Consider the following 24,008-nt stretch of genomic DNA (forward strand, 5'->3'; position numbering starts at 1 on the left):
TGTTTTCCAATTCACTTTCTTTGGGAGCACTGATACAGATCAGACATTGGTTTCTTTTAATCTGAGTGGATACATTGTATCCACTTGCTACTCTTATTTCACTGTGGAGCAATTTTATGTACCCATCTCTCCCATAAAGTCAGTGCTTAATTTGTGCCAATGGTTTCCTGTGCTGGGCACGGACGCTTGAGTGTTAACACAAGCATTTGCGACAGTCTGCCACAAGTTGGTGCTGTCTGGCTAGTTTAGAGATTCCTTGAGCAACAGTCAATTATTAATTTAATATGCACTAAAAATGACTATTACCTGCCTCCCAAGCCATTCTTATAGTTTTGGAGGCCTGGAATAGTCGAGATTGGCAGTCTGGCATGCGATGGTTAATAGTTGTGTTGTTATGATCACTTGCGGCATGGCAGGGGGAATGTGTAGTGACCTCCTGATGAGAGCACTGGCATATTTTTTTGTACAAATTAAGCATTGCATGGAGTATAGCATACCCCTTGTTTCATAGGTATGTCTTTTTAATCCTATCAGTGTTGTGTAAATGATTTAGTATAACCGCTAAACTCAATGTATTTTGGTCTTGTTGGTTAGCACGAATAAGCAAAGCGAGTTACCACAGGTTAAATATTTCTGTACATGAATAACTCCTGTTTTGTTATAATTACATTTGTGTGGTAATCACCTTTACCATAACAGGCATTTCGTTTGCATACAGCATTTGCCCAGGTTCTTGAACAATGATGGCAGTAAAAGTGGGGCTTATAGACCCTGTGCAGAGCATTAACCAGTTTGACACTGCAAATGCGTACGCCACCACTTTGGAGGGTAGCTCTATGAGTTTAATAATAATTCTATGTTCATACCATATTTTTAGTGCACACATGTAAACTAAATGTTCTAAAATATGTTGGCATGGATGATTTGCTGTAGGAAAAACTATTTTGATTTGTGGCTGTGTGGGAGGAGCCTTGAACATCTGAGCTCTTTTGTAAACGTTGGCAACATGGAGAGTGATTTCACAGGCCCATTTATAAAAGTGAATGTCAGCAACCTATGCTCTAACCAGTAACCAAGCCTCATTTCAGAAGATGTTCTTGCTATCTTTCAAACAAACTTAGGAGGGTGTTAAAAGTAGGAAGTCTCTGCAGGCCACCTACACCTTTCGAGACTGAATATAGGTGAGATTGCACCATTGGCTGGGGTGGATTGCTATGCAGGGCCTGAGTAGAGTACCACATCCATGCACCCGATTCCCTGAGTGTACCTGCGTTTTCTTCATGGTGATGGAAAGGAACTCCCAGAGAACGTGGTTGTAGATTCGGGTTATTTTGAGGAGTGAGGGGAACAAGGGGGCCTACAGGAAGCAAAATCTGTGAGATGCATGTTGAAACTGAAGGCCTTAAAAAGAAACGAGTTGGTTGGGATGCCATTACAATCAGGTCTATGTACGAATCTTATTTTATAATCGTAATAGTGCTCTCTTTATTTGTTCATATCTATTTTTAGGTCGAGCAGACGTACTCTCAATGCGTGAGCATTGAGAGTGTCTGCTCGACAACTATTGTTGCCCGTTATTGGGAATGTGGACACCAATGTGTCACGAGCGTTCCCTTCGCAGTTTTCACCGCGGGAGCGCGCGTCTGACCCGCGCATGCGCAGAGTAACTCACAGCCATTTTTTTTTTCCAGACATACAGGCACACGGCACAGACACTCGCTCACACACACCCCCCTCCCCCACAGTCACACACACGCACTCCAAGACACATACACGCACGCACACACACACACACACATACACAGCCCGCCCGCGGCCCCCCCCCCCCGCACGCGCGCGCACACATTTCCCTCCCCCCCACACCCCACTTACCGAGTTCTTTTCGTGTGTCCCTCTCTCCTTCGGCAGGCAGCGGGTCATCCTCAGCAGCAGGCGGGGCTCTCCACGAGCACGGGAGCCCCGCTAGCTGACACGCAAATCTTCCGGCAATCTTCCGGCTGACGGGCACAGGAGCGCGGGGGTCCCGTCTGCTTCCTGTCTTTTTGCGGCCCCGCCCCCGTCCCAACACAGGTTGCCTGGCTTCCTGTACAAGCCGGGCTGCGGCGGTGAGTTTTTATTGTACTTGTTTAGTACTGCCTTTACTTAACCATCCTCCATTTTTTGGTCACCAAAGAATGCTATAGATGATCTCATCTATGTGTGAGATTTAGGTGGGGAGACTGGGATGCAGAAGTTGAGATAGAACATTTCTATTTATGCCTTTTCTGAACTCACCTGTTGTGTTAAACTGAACCCTTCCATCTCTCTGCTGTTGGACACTTTTTGAAATTTCTAATAGGCTTTCTTACCAATCGTATGCTGATTTATCTGAACGTCTCATCTAAAACTGTATTGTTGCGGCTCTGTGTGAGGCACATGGCAGGAACTTGAAACATTGATTGTTCTGCAACCACATTATATTGAATCTTGGTGATCATACTGAGGACAAATGAAGGTTAGCATTCTGAACAGCATACTGTGAGCACGTTTTTTGTGTTGCGCCAGATCAGATGTTTCTGAACGTGTTGCATTCGACATATCTCCAACCGTGTAGATTTCTGCCCTCACTACTAATGTCATATTAGACTGAACCACTTAATGCAGATGGAGTTTTTGAAATGCAAATGGAGCTGCCTGTGTCGCGCACAGCGTAACACTTTGGTGTGTAGGGGCTCAGTAGAGCATTCCCCCCCACTTACCATTGGTGTTGGGAGGAGGGGACAGCAGCAGCAGGAGAAGAGGGTTTAGCTCTACCATCCCTCTGGTTAGGGAGTGTCACTTCCAGGGACTATTGGGCAGTTGAGGGGAGGAAGGAAGGTTTTAGATCCCTGGTTCCACCTGGCTGCATCCTCTTTTGGCATCCATTCTATGTGATTGCAAGGTAGGACCATTTCTTTGAGTACCCTTGGGGCTCCTGCTTATTGCCCGGTGTCCTTGGTCAGGGTATACTTGGAACTGAAGCCACCAGGGAGGGGCTACTAGCTGCACCATGCGGATGGCACCCCGTTCACTTGGCATGACTTTAATCGCATAATGGAGTCCTGCCTGAAACTAGCTGGACACACAGAAAAACATTATTTCATGCATTCCTGTAGGATTGGGGCAGCAACTTCAGAATTTAAAGTATGCCTCACCCCTAACAGGATTAAAAAAACTCGACTGATGGAAGTCAGATTTCTACAAGCTGTATATTGGCCCCTGAGAGGTGAGGGCGTGTGGCGGGGGGGGGGGCTGGTTTGACCTTCCCCTTGCAACACAACCATCACACCTTTGGTAATAACCTCATAAATAAGCCGTTTTGTTGTGTAAAACAGTGAGGCATTCTTTTTTTTGTAAATTTCAAACTGTTATTTTGCAATCGCGCACTCTGTAACTACTTTTGAGGTGGTGTATATGTATAATGAACTTACTGTTTTGCACAACAATCGGGTTTCTGTTTTATCGCTACCATAGGTTTTTTTAAATATTTAGTGTGTGCTCTATGGTGGAAGTAAAGATTACCTCGCTTTATTAAATGGTTATGATGCCGATCCCCTCTACTTAATTTCTTGCTAGGGGTAAGAAGGCCACTCCTTTGTCCCAAGAGCTGCGCAACAGGCAAAGAGAAGGAACTGGAACCGTGGCTTCCCTAACACCTTAAGAACATGGATGGGGTTCGCTGGCATGCGATGGGCAAACCTCTTGAACAAGCTGCGCCAACGTAACGCAAAGTTCTCACCAACACAAACTGATGTGCCCTTATCTTTTTAGGTCTCGCGTCAGCGAAAGACCTTATGTCGCCCGTTTTCGGGAATGTGGACAGGAAAGGGTGCGCGAGCGCAGAGTAGCTCAGTTTTCACCTCGTGAACGCGCACGGCGCCGTGCCCCTCTCCTGTCCACATTCCCTTGCGCAAACACTCACTCACGCGTGCGCACATACACACACTGCATACACACACACACGCGCACATGCACTTACACTTACACAGACACGCAGGCACCCAGACAGGCAACCCCCTCCTCCTCCCCCACAGTCACACACGCATACACACAGACTCCAAGACACACGCACGCTCACACACATACACAGCCCGCCGCCACGCGCGCTCCCACACATGCCCCCCCCCCTGCCCTCGCAGGCCAGCCACAAAGCGAAGCCCCACTCACCGGCAGCAGGACTCTTCCTCCATTCTTCGGCACCGGGGCGCAGGGTAGGCTCCTGCCTGCTCCGGTGCTGCAACCAATCTCGGCTCTTCCGTGGGAGGCGGGGTAGGCTCCCGCCCTCCTACTGCCTGTTTCCGGTTGTCGCGCCGGCCTGCCTGACTTCCTGGTCGCAGGCTGGCAGAGTGACGGCGGTGATTTGCGGTATTTATTTATTTAGTTATTTATGCATTTTTATATAGCGCTGACTTTACCCGAAGGCGGTATTTATTTATTTATGTATTTTTATATAGCGCGGACTTTACCCGAAGGCGGTATTTATTTATTGTTATTGTGTGTGTGTGGGGAGGGGGTAACCAGATGCAGTGAACTGTTAAAATAAAGGCATCTTTGTGTACATTTTAACACGTACTATTGTACCTTAAAAATGTGTGCTAACTCCCCAAAAAGAGATAGGCACATTGTTTTTTTAAAATCTATCAGGCTAGCTTGTGATATGTTCGATTGAATGATAAATGCAGGGTCGATAGTTAAAGATTTCTGTTTCTGTATTCTAATGGAAAGTGGGTGCGGTCTCTAAGAGAGACTTTTAGTCCATGTGTTTTTTCCAACTTTGCATTGCAGATATTTATATATGAACCAAATAAAGCCATAATTTGAAATGATCTGGTTGTCATTTACGGAATGATATGACATATCTACACATGCTGTTTGTGCTTTTCTTAAAAGGGAAAATAATTTTGCAGTACGTATGAACACATGCAGTGTGTGTGGTAACCTGATAGCTCTGTCTTTTCCCCTGAAATGGGGCACTTTTCTCTCTTTTATGCACAATCTGACGAGGCTTTATAACCAGCGTTCTTTCTGTTTAATACGTTTTATATTTTCTTTCATACTTCTTAGCTCTGTGTTTGTTTAATTCAAGAGGTCTTAATACCAGCAATCCGCATTTTAACAAAAGCTGCAACTCGATGTCAACTACCGTGGTTTTATTGCATACCATCACGTGCAGCCCAATATTTCTGCATGAGTCCGATATCCCTTCATTTGCCTGTTCGCTGTGCACGCACCTGTGCCATTTCTTGCATGTAATTTTATTGTGCCACTATAGCTCTACTGTGTCACCATTGCAAACATTCCAACTTATAGATAGATAAAATGATAGAGACAAAAAGAAAGCTGTGTTTTATGTTTTGACCCTGTACTTATATGTGCATACGTTTGTGTAGTCCATTTCTTCTTGGACTGTGTTGGTGGTATCGGAGTGAATCTTAAACCACCACACACTGAGTGATGTACCCGTCACTGTTTACTATTTCACTTCAACAACTTGAAAACAGGAGACAGCACCAGTGTGTTGCTGCTAGCTTTGTAGTCATTTGGTCCTGTTTGGGGTTTCCGTGGCATGAGTTGAACCTTGCGGCATTGGCAGCATGGTGTTTGGCGATGCACAAGGATGCAAACGATCAAACAGGTACGATGAGTGCAGTTCGTTAACGTTATTTCGTAGCATGCCGACTATGCATTTTATGACATTTGCTTCATTCTATCACAGACTGCCTTAGTTCGAAGTAAGGCAGTGAATGGGTGAACACACCATTTGGCAGCTTGTGAGCCTCTCTCCACACTCATGCTGGTTTGCTTGCAACCGGTATCAGACTTCAAAGTAATCCGTTCCCCCGTCCCCCGTTGCTCGCTGAAGGCTGTCATGCCCAAGATCACACCGACTGTCACTCAGACCTGGCTTCTCCCACTTTGGCTAGGTGAAAAACAATGTTTATATTGGGCGTCCTGGTTTGTACATTCCCAAAATAGTCGATCGTTGTTGCAGTAAACATTCAAAAAAAGGTTCGGTTTGGGCTCTTTAATAACAACGCCCACCCTTTACTACATTTTCCAGCACACCTGTGTGGTTTCTGTGAAAGTTTTAGATAAAATGTGTTGATCATATCACGGGTACAGCTGTGCTCCTTGCATTCCCTCCTCCCTTTTAGCCCATCCCTTTCAGCAGCAGCTGGCAGGCACCGTAAGGGGCAGAGCAGCGCACACACTTAAACTTTGTTTATTCTCTCTCTCTTACCTAACACAGCATAGCACATAACACCCAAGTCTGACACCACATCACACACAGCAGAGCACATCACACTCAGGCCTGACACCACATCACACACAGCAGAGCACATCACACTCATGCCTGACACCATATCACACACAGCAGAGCACATCACACTCATGCCTGACATCCCATCACACACAGCAGAGCACATCACACTCAGGTCTGACACCACATCACACAAAGCAGAGGACATCACACTCAGGTCTGATATGACATCACACCACACACAACCAACACCACACACACACACACCACTACAAACACAACCCCACACACACAACCACCCACACAACCCCACACATCACCACACACACACCCACACAACCACACAGACCCACCCACACAACCACACACACAAAACCACACCCAACCACACTCACACAACCACACCCAACCACAAACTCAACAACACCCTCACTCTATCTATCTATCGCCCTCACTCTATCGCCCTCACTCTATCTATCGCCATCACTCTATTGATCGCCCTCACTGTCTATCGCCCTCCCTCTATCTATCGCCCTCCCTCTATCTATCGCCCTCCCACTATCTATCCATCGCACTCACTCTGTCCATCGCACTCACTCTATCCATCGCACTCACTCTATCCATCGCACTCACTCTATCCATCGCACTCACTCTATCCATCGCACTCACTCTATCCATCGCATCGCCACAGCATCACTCAGCCTCACCACAATATCACTCAGTGCCACCAAAGCATCAATCTGTGCAACAATTCAACAAAAACAGGTTCAAATATGTTCTCTCAATATTTCAAGCTTTATTACAAATGTCATAAAAAGATGTTAATATTTCACTTCTCTTCTTGGATTTTCATCACAATAAAACACACTGAACATAATCTTCACAAAAGTGATTTACAAAAGTTTAAGCTATTGCCAATATAAATTACAATAACTTTTATGTAAGTATTAATTATTAAAACAAATAAAAGCCATTGTTATTTGTAATATCAATACATCTAAGTTATGTAAATACAATACATATTGCATTACAAATGCTATAGGTGTCACATTTGCAAAAGTTAAAACTATTGGCATTGTAAATGATAAAGCTATTAATTTAGCGATTTTCAAAACCAACACATTAATACAACAATTGTCATTTACCATACCAATAGCTCAAACATTCCTAATGCGAGACCTATTGCATTGCAAATGCTTGTTAGTATTGGTAACTATTCATGTACATTTTTTTTGTTGGGTTGCAACTTTCATCTTTCTAAGTCTTTGCTATCAATATGCTGTTATTGTTCAGGCAGTCATGAGTAACAAAAACACTTAAAATAAGACTTACTGGCTCTTTTTTTCGTTTTTTATTATTAAATACATTTAGACCGGATAATACAGTTGTTGGTCTGTATATCCACAGAAAACGTGGGAGTCATTTTGTATGAGGTAGGAACTGAAGACGCTGTATGTTTTGTGCTTCTCTGGTTAAGCATAACTATTGTTTTTCCTTAGAATGGTCCTTGTATTTATTTCGCCTTTTGTATCAAATTCTGCGAACAGTTGCGCCATGTATGGGGCTAATAATTGGCATTAACCTAAAACTCTTTGGAATGCTGCCTTACCCGCTGTTCATTCATATTCGTTCGTTCATTCATTCATTCACTGGAAGGAAGTGGGCACCTTTTTGAATGGTATTGCGTTATAGACTGGTTAATTTCTGAGTCTACGGAGAGTTTTAGAAGTCTATGTAATAATGCCGTGGCGCCCAGAAAAAAGTATGCTAATTGTTATTTTTAAAGCAATTTCAATGCACATTGTATTACTTAATTTAAAACGTTTAATTAAAATGCGTAATTTTGAAAACGCGAATAGAAACTAAAGACACGTCGCCAATAGCCTATAATTTCTGTTTCCAGTGGAGCACGACAAAGAGTTCTTCCACCAGCGGCGGCATCACCGGGAGTTCCGCTTTGATCTCGCCAAGATCCCAGAGGGGGAAGCCGTCACCGCCGCCGAGTTCAGGATCTATAAGGACTACATCCGGGAACGCTTCGATAACGAGACCTTCCAGATCAGCATCTACCAGGTACTCCAGGAACACCCAGGGAGGTGAGTCACCGGCGGACGCTGATGAAAGACAGACCAATGAAAGCCTTTCTTTTGTTGATTTGTCCACTTGAAATGTTTCGGCTGGTTTCTGAAGCTGCAGTTTATTTTGATTAGCTTCTGGCAATTATCACAAAAAAAGGTGGGGACCGACAGCACACTTTCTCTACTATAAAGATGACGATTTTATCGGTGTCCTACCATATTGGTGCATTTTATTGAAATAGTGCTTTCTTGATCGTATGATTCTCTAGTGTGCATTACACGTTTACCCCCGACATTCCTTAGCACAAGATTATGGGCAAAGCAGTGTTGCATACATCTATAAACAAAAGCACAGGTGCACCACTTATTAATATTCAACAAGTACAAATCTAAAGTCTTTCTTCAACAACAGTGTTTTTTCCAAAAAGTTTTTTCTTTTATTCCAAGTCCACTTCAAGGACGAAACGCGTCGGCTGTGCCGTTGTGAACAAGTGATGCTCATGACCTTGTTTTTATGACAACATCTTTAGATATTGGAATAAAAGATTTTTTTTGGGGGGGGGGAAACACAGTTGTTGAAGAAAGACTTTATATTTGTTCTTGTTGAATATTAATAAGTGGTGCACCTGTGCTTTTGTTTAGAACTGTTGAGTTCCGTAAGGAATAGCATTGTGACAGTGGGTGTGATACAGTGTGCACACACAACCTCACAAGTATAGATGAGGGAAGAATAACAAAGGGATAGCAACTCAGGTGCTGCCGATCAGAGGGCGCCACTGTCAAGCACATTATCTTTATACAGTGTTGCATACATCTCTTTGGTAAGTGCAGTTATTGGCACCTCTGATAAATGTGTATGAACCGAGCTGGTGGTCGTGATTTCATCGACATGAATAGAATGAAGGCTGCGTTTACCCATGGAAATTCAAACGAGTGACAACACAAATAAAGAGACATTTGCAGTCGACGAAGCTACCAGAACACCTTTAATTTGGTGGTAGTTGAAACACGTTTATAGCTCATTTCATAAAATGTATTTAAGGGCTTTGTGTAGCTTCAGTCAGACCTGAGACTCTCTGATATGTATATACGAAGAATGAAATATTTACAATGAGGAAATGCAGGCATTTTTAACAAATAAGATGCAGGTCTGCGACAGCTTTCCGAGCACTGGAATGGCAACCTTGAGGAGGGATCGAGGGAGTGTGAGATGATATTGAAGGATGCCATTCTAAAAGCTGCAAGAGGGAATGGTGTGCAGATTTTTATGTGGGGAAGAGTAACCGGTTCAGTGGACATTGACAGTGGTTTATGATTGTATTTTAGGTGGGCAAGGGCCACCAGTCCGAATACTCGCAAGATATGTAAAGAGTGCTCTATAGAGGCGAGCGAGGTAGATGATTTGCTGGCAGAGGTGGTATATGTTATGATGGAGTAGGCATCAAAGAGGAGCATATAAATGGTAACTCCTGTGATTTGGTGATATTTGGGGAGAATGTGACAACGTGCACCAGTCAGCCAGAAGGGACACAAGGGAGTGTTTTCTGTTTTTTTCCCCTCAGAAGGTGCTGCTGATTTGTCTTTATTAGTCAAGGTTTACAATGGGAGTGCAGTTGACAAAGAAATGTGATTAGTCTCAAGCATTTGCTTATGGGCAAAGTATGAGAGTTTGACCTTAATGGATATTTAAGTCCGACAGATTGGCGCAAGCAAATTCTAATTTATTTTTGGAGCAAATATTGGAATTTACTTTAGCAATGTTTGACGTTTAGGTATTAGTTCAACATTTATCCAGCAGGGAAGTAGGGGCCGGTCATTTTGTTAAGAATGCACCTGGCAGTGGGGATTGGTCTGTCAGTATGCAGACATCGTTTTACTCCAAGGTTTCATCTTTACATGAAGTTTGAACACTTAAAACTCAGAACAGCAGATGGGTACGACGCACTTTGAGAACTTGCAGCAAAAACTTATTGGATAGTCTCAGATCTAGAGGGGCGATATACAAACACATTTTACTTCGGACCTCTGTTATGGAATGCTGGCAACGTCAATAGTAAACATTTGCACCAGAAGTCAATGTAAGTTTCTTAGATGAGAGGAAATGGGTTCCAGTCTAAGAAGATTAAGAAGCAACCAAGCAGCTGCATTCTGTACTACATGGAATTGATGGAGCAGATAATCGGGAAGGCCAAGACCTAGAATATTTACGTAGTACAATCGGGAGGGGATATTGAATGATGATCTTTCTAGTATACTCTAGGGCTATTGCACAAATATTTTTTCAGATTTAAAAAAAGTGCATAATAGGATCCTGTGACACCTGGGGGAGTTATTGTGGGGAGCTTGCTCTTGATATAGTGGACCAAAATGCGGTACACTGTGTTAAGAGTCAAGACAAACCCCAATTAGTTTATAGAGGCACAAATGATATCCCAAATGCTCTCTCTTGTGGTAGTGTGGGCAAGCAGATAGGCATATGAGAGTGTAGTGCTAAGAATGTGTTGTACTCACAGAGGCAATAAATGAGACACCCACTCAAGAATAAATTAGAGACAAGAAAAATAGGCATATTATCATTTACGTTTTGATACCAAGAACTTTTGTTATCAAGTAAGAAAATGTGTAGTTATGAAATTTGACAGGTAAGCAAAATAGTTCGATATCATGCAGCTTTACGTAGCAATGCTTCCCTATGGGAGAAAAGGCAGTTACAGTTAATTGCGATCGGTTTCGGAAGATCTTTTCGGGACTGAGGGTCAAAGTGGCCAAGGTCCAAAGTCCCACCAGCAGCTACTCGTTACCTTCCCCGGGGTGTCTGGTTACAGAGGTACCAGTCCGGTTGGTAGATGTGTGCGCTACACCAGTGGAAAGAAGGGGGGGCACCTAGAAACAGGCTGCAGAGCGGGACTTGGGGACAAGCCTGGGAGCTCCCAACAGGGGGCTCAGGTCACAAGGACCCTGGGAACAAGGAAGCATGGTCGGGTCATCGGTACCCAGGCTGGGACGCTCGGGTGCGGAGTGAAAATATCAGCTGGAAACCTAGGGCCTTGCAGTCATCTGTCTGGCCAGTTGAGGGTGCAAAAATAAGGACAGCTGAGCCACTCGGAATTGGGTCTCTGCGGTGATGACATTCCTCGATGGCTGCTTTGTCTTGGTGCCCCTGGAGCCCAAACTAGACTCTCACAGTCTGTTTGCTGCAAGGATCCGTTACCCCGGATATTGGTCCTGTGCAGCACGGGTTGATCCTAGTGTCTTCTCACTTTTTGGGAAGCGGCAGATTTGACCTTCTGCGGCACAGGTACCTCTTCCAGGGGGGCTGCGGCATTGGGCTGGCCAGTGAGTGGCAACTCAGTGAACTGAACTTTGCTCTTCGGTGCCTGCGGACTGCAGGGGAGTAGCTCATCTACTCCAAGGGAGATTGCTGACCTTTTGCAAAGGGTTCTTGGAAGCTGGTCAGTTGCAGGACAAATCACTGGTTATGACTGTCAAGACTTGGTGGAGGCAGGGTTTGGCACTAAGAGTCTACAGTCAGTCTTCTGTTCTCACTTTACTTTTTGCTCTTCTTTGTCATCTCTTCTTGATCTGTCAAATCTAATTTCTTGGTGTCAGGAGTGCCACCTAAATACTCAATTTAGGGGCCTTACAGGGACTGACAGGGAGCAGCCAATGGGCTCCCTTCTTTCCCTTCTCTACACCCTCTGTATGACAACGTCTTGTGGGAAGTGATCATAACCCTGACCCAAAGAGCCTAATTCCGCCACATCCAAGATGGTGGAATTCTAAAAGTCGTGTTCACTTCAGGTAGCTCACCTTAGGGGTGGTACAAGCCTGAGAGGGGAACACACGTCCCAACAGGCTAATTTTTCCACCTGTCCTGATGCCAAATAGGCCCGGGGCAGGGGGTGGCATTTCCCAGGTCTGTGGAAGCCGTGGGCCACATATCAAAGGCGGCAGAGGCCTTTGAAGCCTCCTGTCTTGATATGCAGATTACTTAACCATCCTGCTTGCAAGAGGGCCAACACCTCCGACCGGAGCAGGCATTGTTTCTGCCCTCAGAGCAAAGGCTCTCACCTGCAGGTGGCTCAGAAAACTGTCTGTGGTGGCAGGCTGGTCTGCACCAGCCAGACAGTACACAGTAGGTTTTCAGGAGGCACCTCTAAAGTATCGTCTGGGTGTATGTATTAATCTATCACTGGAATCAGTGTGGGCATAATAATATGAGATGTTTGATACCAAACATCTCTACTTTCAGTAAAGCCATCATGTAGCTTGGGAACTCATAAACAACAGTGTCCAGCGCATGTACTCAAAATGGCTCACCTGTCCACTTGCAATATCTAAGATTTGACTTAGACATCACATGGACACAGCCTAAGTTAGGGGTGGCTGAAATATATTAAGGGTAGTGCATTTGACTGTGCCACACATGGTGAGGGCACAGTTCAGTTTGAGCAGTTTGCACTGCTCCTGCAGTCTGCAATGGCAGGCCTTCAGTCAGTAGTTTGCTTGGGTCACCCAAGGTGGCACAAAACCGTGCTGCATCCCTGGGGACCCCTTTACCACCTATGCCCTGTGGACCCCTAGCACTGTATACTAGGGACTTATAAAAGGGTAAAGTCTTTGCCAATTTGGGATTGCCAAGTTGAACATACCAGTTTTAGGAGTGAGAACAGGCATTGGGGTCTGGGCAGCAGACTCCAGCACACTATCAGAGTCATACACATCAGACTTTAAAGCAAAAAGTGAGGGGGGATGACTATCCAAAAAGGGGCATTTTCCTACAGTGAACGTAATGATGGAAGTCAGATTCAAAAGACTTAAGCCAAAGCAAGGCGGTAACCACATTTTCCACTCTGTCTCATTCCATTCTTTTGGAACAGCTGACTCAGTGTCCTATTAGTTTTGCTGTTCTTTGTTAATTATGGAAAACATAGAAATCATGTATTTTTTTAGAGGATCACTGCACTATCGGTCATAGTTGCTAGTCCAATAGCTGTGTCTATTGACTGTATTGAGAGTTAAAGAAAATAAATTTAATAATGAAGCTCAAATGGTTGCAGATGTGTTTATGTGCTTAGTTCCACAATTGCATTTTCTTGTACTTTTGTGGTTTGCATTGCAAGTGTGAATTTATCATTTAATTAAAGGTGAACATTTAATAGTTATAACGTCATGTCTTTACTGACCAGAAAATAAATTTGGATAAATAATACCAATAAGACGAAGAAGATAAATAAGGATGAAACTGATGAAAATGTCAAAGAAATAAACCCAATGAAACCGAGGTAACGGATTATATCTACTTGAGCCCCTTTAGGCCTACAAAAAAATACCACTGCGTATTCCAAATGCATCTTTTTCGCTTCTTGAATGAAAGGGTTACAATCAATTGCTCGAGAGCACAGCTTTCGTTCTATCTATATATATATATTCCCATACAACTCACTTTTCATTGATCGGTTACAATCTATTTTAGTAATTCAAATCAGATTCTAGAATGCTACAACTGTAAAAATGTGTAGCGTATGTCCGTTTTTTGTGTTTTTCTTTACTGCAGTTTGTGTGACTTACTATAGTGATTCGAGCCACTGCAATAAAGTGCCGAGGCGAGTGACTTTGAACTTGTAGCACCGGTGGAGCTAAGAACTGGACCCATCTGGCCGATCAAAGTCGAGGGAAGATCAAGACCGTCTAAGGCAGAGTCCAGATAGTATACTTCCAAAAATCAGACCTGCACAATAAATCAGGCACGAAATGTCTGAACCTGGAGATGTACTTAGTTCTCATGCTTTGCTAAAACGCTTTCCCAAACTAAACATTCTTCGTGGAAAACTGGAAACCGCAGTGGACTTGAAAAAATAAACCGGCCATTTTGTGGTGAATGTATTCCAAGCTCATGGATCAATGACCGAGATGTATGAGTAAATGGGGGATTTGCTATTAAATTAATCCACAAGGGTATGCATGAGGGGTAGTATGTTCCCATTATTGTGAATTGTTTTAACTCCCAAAGAAAAACTTAATATGTATTTGTGGCTCGGTTAGTATACTACCTTTCAGTGTTTAATTGAACTAAGTAGCTTTCCTATTTGATCATTGCACGGTGTGCATGCAGTTGGTAGGTTATGTAGTCTAGTTACTAGAGCTAGATCTAATGTTCGTTTTTAGGTCTGGCTGTACAGCACTGGTGTCGCCCTACCTTATGTGATCACCCTTAAAAAACGGAGCTTTCAAGATTACTTCAGAAAAGGGGCTTGGCTTCGCCCACAGGGTGATGGACAGGAGTCCATGTTGTGATTTGACAGAAGTTGTGTGCTTCCTAAGAAAAAGGCCTCTATTCCACGCAGCTGTGATTATTATATTTGTTTATCCAACTGCACGAGCTAGCAGCAGTATGGCTGCCTAGAGAAGTCACTATCCTGCATAAAGTATCAAATTTATTATGGGATGCTGCTTAAACTTTTAGGGCCACGTATATGGCAGTGTAATGCTGTTAGTGTCTTGGATAGTTGGATATTTTACCGTATTTGGGTTTTGTCTGAGAACAGTGCAAATACTTTTTCCATTTTTACCGTAGACCTCCGATCATTTCAGTTTTTGAGAGCAGTACTGAAAGGGCGAGATTTTGATCGATACCTTATATCTATTGATCTAAACCTCGATCTGGTCGACTGAACCTTTGTTGCCTGTCTTGGAGGAAAACAGTACACCCATCTGCAAGTTAGTTCACCCAATAAAGGACTCTACTCCCAAAGACCACAGACAACTTCTAGCTTTCAAAAGTTTATTGTAAGGAAATGATAAGCTGCAAATACAGGCATCTCAAAATGAGATTCACGAGATACACAGGTCCAATTACATACATGTGCTCTCGAAAAGCCCTCAGACGAGCAACAGAAATCACTAACACAAGTTCTAAGAATAATAAAGCTATCAGCATAGACGCATATCTCTCCTTCATTTAGGTTGGAGGAAAACACACAGGTTAGGCGTCCCTACCCTGTTCTAGATGGTATCCCTACTTAACCAAATCCCAACCTAACAAAGGTGTCAGCAGTGAATGACCCCCAAGGGAAGTCACCCACTCTAAGTCTCTTGGTGAAAACCTATAGTTCTCCAGTCATGACCCCTCTCTGCCTACCCATCCGCTCTCTAAAGGGTCCTCAGGTATCTGCTCTAACTCCACCCAGGGGTGCTGTCCCTAATACAAAACAGTCAACAACATTTGAGACGCCCCTTGCGAAACGCCTCTCACGTGGTGTAGCTTCAGGCTTTTTCCATGATGCTTTGTATTGGGCCTCAGACGTTAGAGTTGACCTTGCTTCTCAGGCTCTTCTCCGGCCCGCTGATACCCCTTAAACATTCCAGAACCCTCCTCCATGTCTGGGCCGTCTACTGAACAGACCTCTATTCATTCATTTATAATTGGATCCCCCCTTTCCTGTTGCAGACAGATATCTGCCGCCAAGAACCCAACTCTCATATACTTCTAAAAAGGCTTGCAACATTTCTCAGCCCAGACATGTACGTGTAAATCAATGCTAAAACATTTCAGGCCTACAATATTTCTCATTATGATTATAGCATTCAACTTCTTCATTTAATTAAAGCATGTTAATACTCTTATTCTATTATTAAGTAAACATTTCTATAAATCATGGCCTATTTAATGCAATGACCAAAAACCTTAATACAATCTGTGTCGTGAAAAGAACCACCTTCCCTTTCCCTCCAGCTCTGGCCCTGAGGCCTACCACGTTCTGCTCTTAACCACATACCATCTTATGTTTTAGCAGCTTCACGACATGGATTCAAAAATAATCACATCTAATAAAATCATATAATGTCACACATTTCTGTATTAGTCCACTTCTACTTAAATCTCTATATTAACTATACATTCAGAATATAATTGCAGATACTATTAGCACTCATGGCATTTCTCTTCATGATTTGTGCTTACTACAGGTAAGTGTGATGTACTCATACATTTAAATCAGTTTGCGCTCTCTCAGTTCCCCCCTTTGATGACCTCTCGGGGTCATCACTAACATTTAAACTGAAGTTATGGGTAGCATTCTCTGCGCTTCCAGAGCTCTCAGGCTCCTGTACTGATTATCTTGTATGGCAGCCAATCTCCGCAGCTGTTCTCTTTGGGCCCTTTCTGACCTTCTTGCTCTGTACCATTTGAATACCCTCACCAATCCCCACAATATGATCCCACAGATCAATATTATGATGATAGGCTTTAGAATATACCATACAAAGCTTTTGCCTAAGGTGGAAAACCACCCTCCAACTGTACTCATTCCGTGGCCCACCTTTTCCCAGACATTTTCTCTACTCAAGTCTTCGATCTCCTTGTGAATATTAGTTATGTTCTTAATAACTTTCTCAAGGGGCTTCGAATTGTCTGGAATGTAAGTGCAACATTCCTGGACCTTCAAAGCCTTACAGACTCCGCCCTCTTTTGCTAGTAGGACATCTAATGCAAGACGATTTTGAAGAACCATAGCCCTTATCGATTGCATCTCTCCTTCTACCAGCATTAAGGACTGAGCAGTGCTGGCAGACAACCTGTCGACAACTGTTGCCAGTCGTCTAATTTTAACATCATTAAGGATTATTCCCAAAAGAGGGAACATAGCTCCAAAGACATCTCCAACCATTTCGGCATCACCTACATCTCTCCTTCCCCTCGATGATGTCTGACCCTCAATGATCACTAAGTCTTGTGCATGATATATTTTGGGGAAGACAATTGCCAAGTAACATGATCCATACCAGTTGTCAGGTAGTCTCACGTAAGCATTTCTTCCACATACAAAATACACATTTGGAATCACTTGCATTCCCTTCAGGAAATCCTTAGTGTAGTACTCTAAATTAAAAGCATGTTCACAGTCAACTTCTCCAACGTATACATTTTCATAATACGTTTTGGCTCTGTGAAGACATAACTTTCCTCTCTGCGCTTTATCTAAAGCTATTGGACCACTACTACCCTTTCTCTGGTGTGACTTCTCTTCCTCGGTCCAATCTGTTTTCCCTTGTCCTGATTTTTTCAAAATCTTTTGTCTTCTATAACGATCATCCACCTGCCCTATGAACTTCTTCTCGACTTCTGACACCTTGCATGTCAGGTTATTTCTACGGGCATGTGAAGTATCTAAGGTAATCCAAGGAATGAAGAACTTGGCCAATCTGTCTTCACTCTTCCAGTAATCCCATTTGTTCATCTGCTTATAATTTGGGACTTCTGGCAACACTGAATCATAATTGGAGAAATAGTATTCAAAACTATCTCTCTCATAAAATATACTAAGCAATAAGCTACATGTAATGCCATATGTCAGCGGGAGGTGATGATAGCGAATTCCTTCATCTACAGACGCCGGCAACTGCATGCAGACGTAGCAATCCTTAACCTCCATGGCATCCACGTATTCATATAAAAGTTTAGCATAAGCATTTGACCTAAAGTCTCCTTGGGACTCGTCTACATGTAACCTGCGGGCTTCTGCAGCTAATAACGCTTTCTCTTGAGTGTTTTCCCTTTTCTCACCAGCAACAGTGGGTGTAAGCGTTTCTGCAGAATTCACATCAGTTACCTTTGCCTCTTCCTCATGTCCCTTTACATAAGAAATTGTTACCACTAAAGCTATTAATATTATCACTCCTACTATTAGTGTACCTATTATACATTTAGCTCTGCGGTTCGGGGTGCCGGCCTCCATTTCGTCAGACAATATAGCTCTCTCTTTATCTTTGCAAAAAGTTCTTTTCCTCTCGTTCCTTTACAGTCTCTTTTCAATCCTTTTGTCTTTAGAATCCACACAACTGGAGGCTGACAACCTTCTTCGCAAAAGTCCTTTAACAGTTCAAAAAGACAACCCTAGCCCTTCTCCATCCGCTCAAGGGAAGTTCCCTAAAATTCTCTGCTTCCTGGGCGCTAGGTAATCTTCTTTTTTCTCTGCTTGCTTTATTTACAAAGTCCTTTAACAGTCTACTATCAGATTTGTGGTTGCAGCTTCAATAGCATAGTTCAGTATTTCCAAACGAAGATTGTGCTCTTCATGTGCTGTTATCGTTGTACCAAAGTCGGGGAATTGCAATTCTGTAAGAAACATGTGTTTTAACTTGCTGAGGCGGGGAGGTCTGGGGAGCATGAATGTTAGTGACCCTTCTTGTTCGACACCGGGTACCAACAGCCGTATTTCCACGGTGATAATGGGCTCAGAACTGGACACCACCACCGCTCGGATCCTCCCTGTCTCCGGTTTCACAGACATTTGACGCCAGATATGTCCACTCAGGTGTGGAGTATCTTCTGTTAGGCACACGCACTCTTCTTGACCTTCTTCGGTCCGGTGCTTCAGCGCCCTGAGCACCTTCTTCTGGGTCTGAGTCTTCTGATATCGGAGGAAGGGTTGCTTCTGGAGTTGACCTCAGGCTAGAGCTCCTTCTTTGCGGCCAATTAGCTTCTCCACGTGCCCTTCTACTCCTTCTCCTTCTTGTCTGTTCTCGCTCTCTCTCAGACCTGTCAGGGTCTGACTCGTACTCCCAGCTACTTTCTCCTTCTGTAGCGTCTTCCGTTTCACTGTTGTACTGACCGTCCTCAGCTTGGTCAGACTCGTTCCCTGCTTCCGCTGGCACCTCTACAGCTTGGCTAGCCCCCTCTATGGCTTCTCGGTCCTCAGCTGGACGTCTATCCGAGAGAGGAGCTGTTTCTAGAGGTGCTGGAACCCTTCGCGTATGTGACGCGTGGATCCAATTGGGCAGGCCTCCCACCTTTACAGCTGTGTTTGTGATCAGGATGATCTGGAAGGGCCCACGCCAACGAATATCCAAGCAGCTTCTTCTCACATGTTTCTTCACCAGGACCCAGTCCCCAGGGTACAGGTCATGGCACGGGCCCTGGCACGCTGGAACCTCGGCAGCCTGCACCTGAAGGGACACAGAACGCATGGCGTCAGACAGCCCCTTACAATAGTCCAGGATCATATCATCTGTGATATTTAACAGTGCAGTAGCTGGAATAGATGGCAGCCTCATTGCTCTCCCCATTAACACCTCATGTGGTGACAACCCTGTTCTTCTGTCTGGGGTACTACGAAGGCTCATGAGGACCAATGGCAGGGCATCAGGCCAACTCAGGGTCGTTGAGGAGCACACTTTCGCTATTCTGGCCTTGATTGTGCCATTGATCTGCTCCACAATTCCTGAGGCTTCTGGTCGGTAACTGCAATGCAGCTTTTGGTCAATATTTAGTGCTACACAGATCATCTTCACAAGCTCGCTGTTAAAATGTGTTCCCCTATCTGATTCCAAAAAGGCCGGCACCCCGAAGCGAGGAATGAGTTCTCTAAGCAGTAACTTGGCCACTGTGAGGGTGTCGCACCTACGTGTAGGGTATGCCTCAACCCATCTGGAGAACACACAAACAACCACCAGGACATATCGGAGGCGGTTGCACCTTGGCATTTCAATGAAATCTATCTGCATTCGATTGAATGGACCTCCAGACCTTCCTATGTGACTTAGTGCAACTGGTGTTCTTTTCCCTACGTTCAGCTGCTGGCAGGTCACACAACGCTGGCACACTGCTTCTGCTGCTATTCTAAACTTAGGATTGTACCAAGTCTGTCTAAACACTCTCAGCATAGCATCTCTCCCTAAGTGTACGGGACCATGTATGAGCCTAGCCATTGGACTCACCATCTCATTGGGCAACACTGCTCTGCCGTCTGCTGAGACCCAAAAATGGGTCTCACCCATTACACATCCTGCCTTTTCCCATGTTTCTTTTTCAGAATCAGGAGCATTTTCTTGCATGGTTGACAGTTCATCCCAAGTATCAACAGTTTCCAGTATCATGGCTAATTCAGTTCTTACATTTATGCCACCCACTTCCACCTCTGTGAAAGAGTAACCTTGTTCCGCGCAATACCGCGCAACTTCATCAGCATATCTATTGCCTTTCGAAACAAAGTCCTCATTTCTGGTATGTGCGGTGCACTTTACAACTGCGATACTTGCTGGGCATTGCAATGCCTCTAACAACAGGCGCACAAACTCTCCATTGCGAATGGGAGAGCCTGAAGAGGTCATGAACCCTCTTTGAGACCATAACTGCCCGTAATCATGAACTACCCCATACCCATACTGGCTGTCGGTGTATATGGTAACTCGAATTTGATTGCCTGCTAAGCAAGCACGTGTCAGGGCAATAATCTCGGCTACCTGAGCGGAGTGTACTCCTTCCAGGCACCCAGCTTCCACAACTCCTTCAATTGTACAAACAGCATAAGCTGCTCTCAACTGCCCAACTTCGTCTCTTACACATGAGCCATCGACAAAGAAAACTTCGTCTGGGTCGGTCAGTGGCTCATCTACGATGTCGGGTCTGGGTTTGGTGCATAGTTCAGTCACATCAAGGCAGTCATGGTCTGTATATTCATCATCATCATCGATATCATTTGGAAGTGGCATCAAAGTAGCAGGGTTCAAAACAGAGCATCTCTTGAGGGTCACATTCTCTGCAGCAAGAATAACTTGCTCATAGCGCGTGAGCCTGCTGTTGGTCAGATGCTGTGTTTTGGTCCTGGTCATCAACAGTTCAACAGAATGTGGCACGCACACCTCTAACGGGTGCCCCATGACGATATTTTCACATCTCTCAATGCTGACACCCGTTGCAGCAACGGATTTGAGACATCCGGGCAACGCTGCGGCTACTGGGTCTAAAGTAGCCGAGAAATAAGCAACTGGTCTACGGGCATTCCCATGGATTTGGACCAACACAGACAACGCGCAACCTTCTCTCTCACAACAGTAAAGAAAAAATTGTTTATTGTAATCAGGCATTCCCAATGCCGGAGCACGACACAGGTCCTCTCGCAGCTGTAGGAACGCCATCAAACAGTCTTTGTCCCATGGTACCGGATCACTCACCTCTTTGTGCGTCAGTTTTTGCAAGGGCTTTGCTTTCAGTGAAAAATTCACGATCCACTGTCGGCAATAACCCACCATCCCTAGGAACATCCTGACCTCTCTCTGTGTTTTAGGCGCATTCATTTTCATGATCGCCTCTATCCTATCTGGTGACACTTTTCGTTTGCCTTTCTCAATTCTGTGTCCCAAGTACTGCACTTCTGTCAGGCAGTACTGCAATTTTCCCGGGGACACCTTATGCCCATTGGCAGCTAGGTGATTTAACAAAGCAATGGAGTCTTCCCTGCAAGCTTCTTCTGTTTCTGACGCCACAAGGAGGTCGTCTATGTACTGGACCAGAACTGACTTCTGGGGCAGCACTAGACTTTCAAGATTTTTCTTCAAAAGCTGGTTAAAGATCGATGGGCTCTCTGTATACCCTTGAGGGATACGACACCATGTTAGGACGCGATTTTCCAGCTTAAATGCGAAAAGAAAATGGCTATCTTCGTCCAAAGGGATCGAAAAGAAAGCCTGACAAAGATCGATCACAGTGAACCACTCAGCTTGGAATGGAATCTGAAACAGTATCACTGATGGATTCGGTACCACTGGACAACACGAAACGACTATGTTATTAATCTTTCGAAGGTCCTGCACTATCCGAAATTTCCCATTTGGTTTCTGCAGACCCATAATCGGGGAGTTGCATGGACTACCCACGATTTCTTTCAGTATTCCCTGTTTAATCATGGACTCGATCACGGGTTTTATGCCTGCAATCGTTTCTGGAGTCAATTTATATTGGGGTGTTCTTGGGAACTCAGCATGCGGTTTCACTACAATTTTCACTGGGTCCACCCCTTTGACCAATCCAATCTCTTCCCCAGTGAAATCCCATACCTCTGGTGCCACTGTCTCTCTCAAGTCCCAGGGAAGCTCGTCTACTGTCAAAGTAGGGTACAGCTCCACACATATTCTTGAGTTTGCAACTTTGAAATCTGCATCATCATCATTAGTCAATACCTCCACTCCCTGGGGGGTACAATATATAGTACAATTCAATTTGCACAACAGGTCTCTTCCTAGCAGACACACAGGGCTTGAATCGCAAACCACAAATTGGTGCTCATCGCTGTACTTCCCTATTTTCACCTGTACCGGTTCTGTCAATTGGCTGGTTATTCTCCTGTTTGCGACCCCTACCACCTGTATGGTCTCTCCAGACATGGGCAGGTCTGGAACTGCAGCTGATCTGATCGTGGACCTAGTGGCTCCTGTGTCCACCAGAAATGTCGTAGGGCACCCTGCTACTTCTGCTTCGACATAGGGTCCCCTCTGGTCCACCTCTAAGGCTGCCCCAAGGGTGCAGTCTTCTCTTTCCACTCTCTGTCCGGTTAATGGGTCCACATAATAGCACTCTTCACCTTCCACAAACAGGGGCATTTGTCTATAGGTCTTACCCATACTCCCTACTCGAGGAGGTTGCGGGAACTGGGCTCGGGGAGGAGCCCCCCCCCCTTTGAGCACCTTTCCTTGGTATGGCGTTACCCCTCTTGTAGGCGCGCTCTGAACCTCTTCCTCCTCTATCTCTTGCTCTCCTATCTCTACATTGTAAGGGCACTCGCGTTTCCAATGCCCCACCTCGTTGCACTGGTGGCACCTAGTCGTTTTCTTCAAGGCAGCTATGTCTATTCTGGGTCTAAAGGTGGAACTCTCCTCATTGCCCTTGTTCTGACTGTACTGCTTCTTTCCTCCTGTACCTGTTCCTTGCTGTTGTTGCTGTTGTCCCCCCTTTCCTGCTGCCTGCATCTGTACCACCATCAACTTTTCTTTTAGTTTCTTAGCCTTGGAGTCTATCTCATCACAGCAGTACCTTGCATATCTCAGTATTTCATCTAGGGGTTTAGTTTGCCAACAAATCGAGTGTTGCTGAATCATTAAACTAATATCCGGTCTCAGTCCCAGAACGAACTTGGACACGAATTGCCCTATGTCTTTTGGATCCATTACATCCAAGCCGCTATACTGTTTAAACGCCTTCAGCAATCTCTCGTAATATTCGTGGACTGTCTCTTTGGGTTCCTGTCTCGTTCGGTCTATTCTGACCCAATCTATGTCTTGCATTGGCACTTTCTCCTTCAGCCAAGTCATCACTCTCTCGAATTTTGCCATCACGATTTCGGACGGCCCATTAGTCTTAGCATCTCTCTCTGGCTCCGTTGTGGGCCACTCAGCGCTAACCTTGCATGCTGTCCACAGATCTCCTGGTACTACAATGTCAAACAGCGTGTTCAGATCTATCCAAAGGACCTTTGAGATTTTTACAAATCTCTCCACTTGCTTGTACCACTCCACTGGGTTCTCTCGTAATTTGGGGAAAGAGGTGGTAAAAGCAGCTAAATCTCCCCTACTCCAAGGGACATGTACATAGTTCCCATTTGCAACTTCACGCAAAGGGTAAGCTTCTATTCCCTGTTGTCCTGGTGTCATACCAATCATGCTTCTCCTGCCGGTCCCTTTCTTGGACCACCTCTCTTCCCACTTATCTAGTGCTCTCCATGTCCTTATTCCAGTAATCAGTTCCCTTATGTGCGTTTTCAGCCCAATCGTTCTCCTCTCATCTAGGTCTCGATCTGTATAATGTAGCCTGTGATTACCCTGTAATGCTTTGGTTCTTGACAAGTCCACCATATATTTGCCTGCTAGTTCGACTA

At 44.7% G+C, this 24,008-nt stretch overlaps 1 protein-coding gene across 5 annotated transcripts in view; it reads left to right on the plus strand.

Moving 5' to 3' along the window:
- Positions 1-24,008, plus strand: part of BMP7 (bone morphogenetic protein 7) — a 1,264,568-nt gene that overhangs the window by 1,112,358 nt on the left and 128,202 nt on the right. For all 5 annotated transcript variants that reach the window (XM_078651993.1, XM_078651994.1, XM_078651995.1 and 2 more), the window contains one exon: positions 8,184-8,376. In XM_078651993.1, the coding sequence (XP_078508119.1) occupies positions 8,184-8,376 (193 nt within the window). The remainder of the gene's footprint in view (positions 1-8,183; positions 8,377-24,008) is intronic.

The sequence above is a fragment of the Lissotriton helveticus genome, chromosome 7, assembly GCF_964261635.1.
Source record: "Lissotriton helveticus chromosome 7, aLisHel1.1, whole genome shotgun sequence".
In the NCBI taxonomy this organism is placed as follows: domain Eukaryota; kingdom Metazoa; phylum Chordata; class Amphibia; order Caudata; family Salamandridae; genus Lissotriton; species Lissotriton helveticus.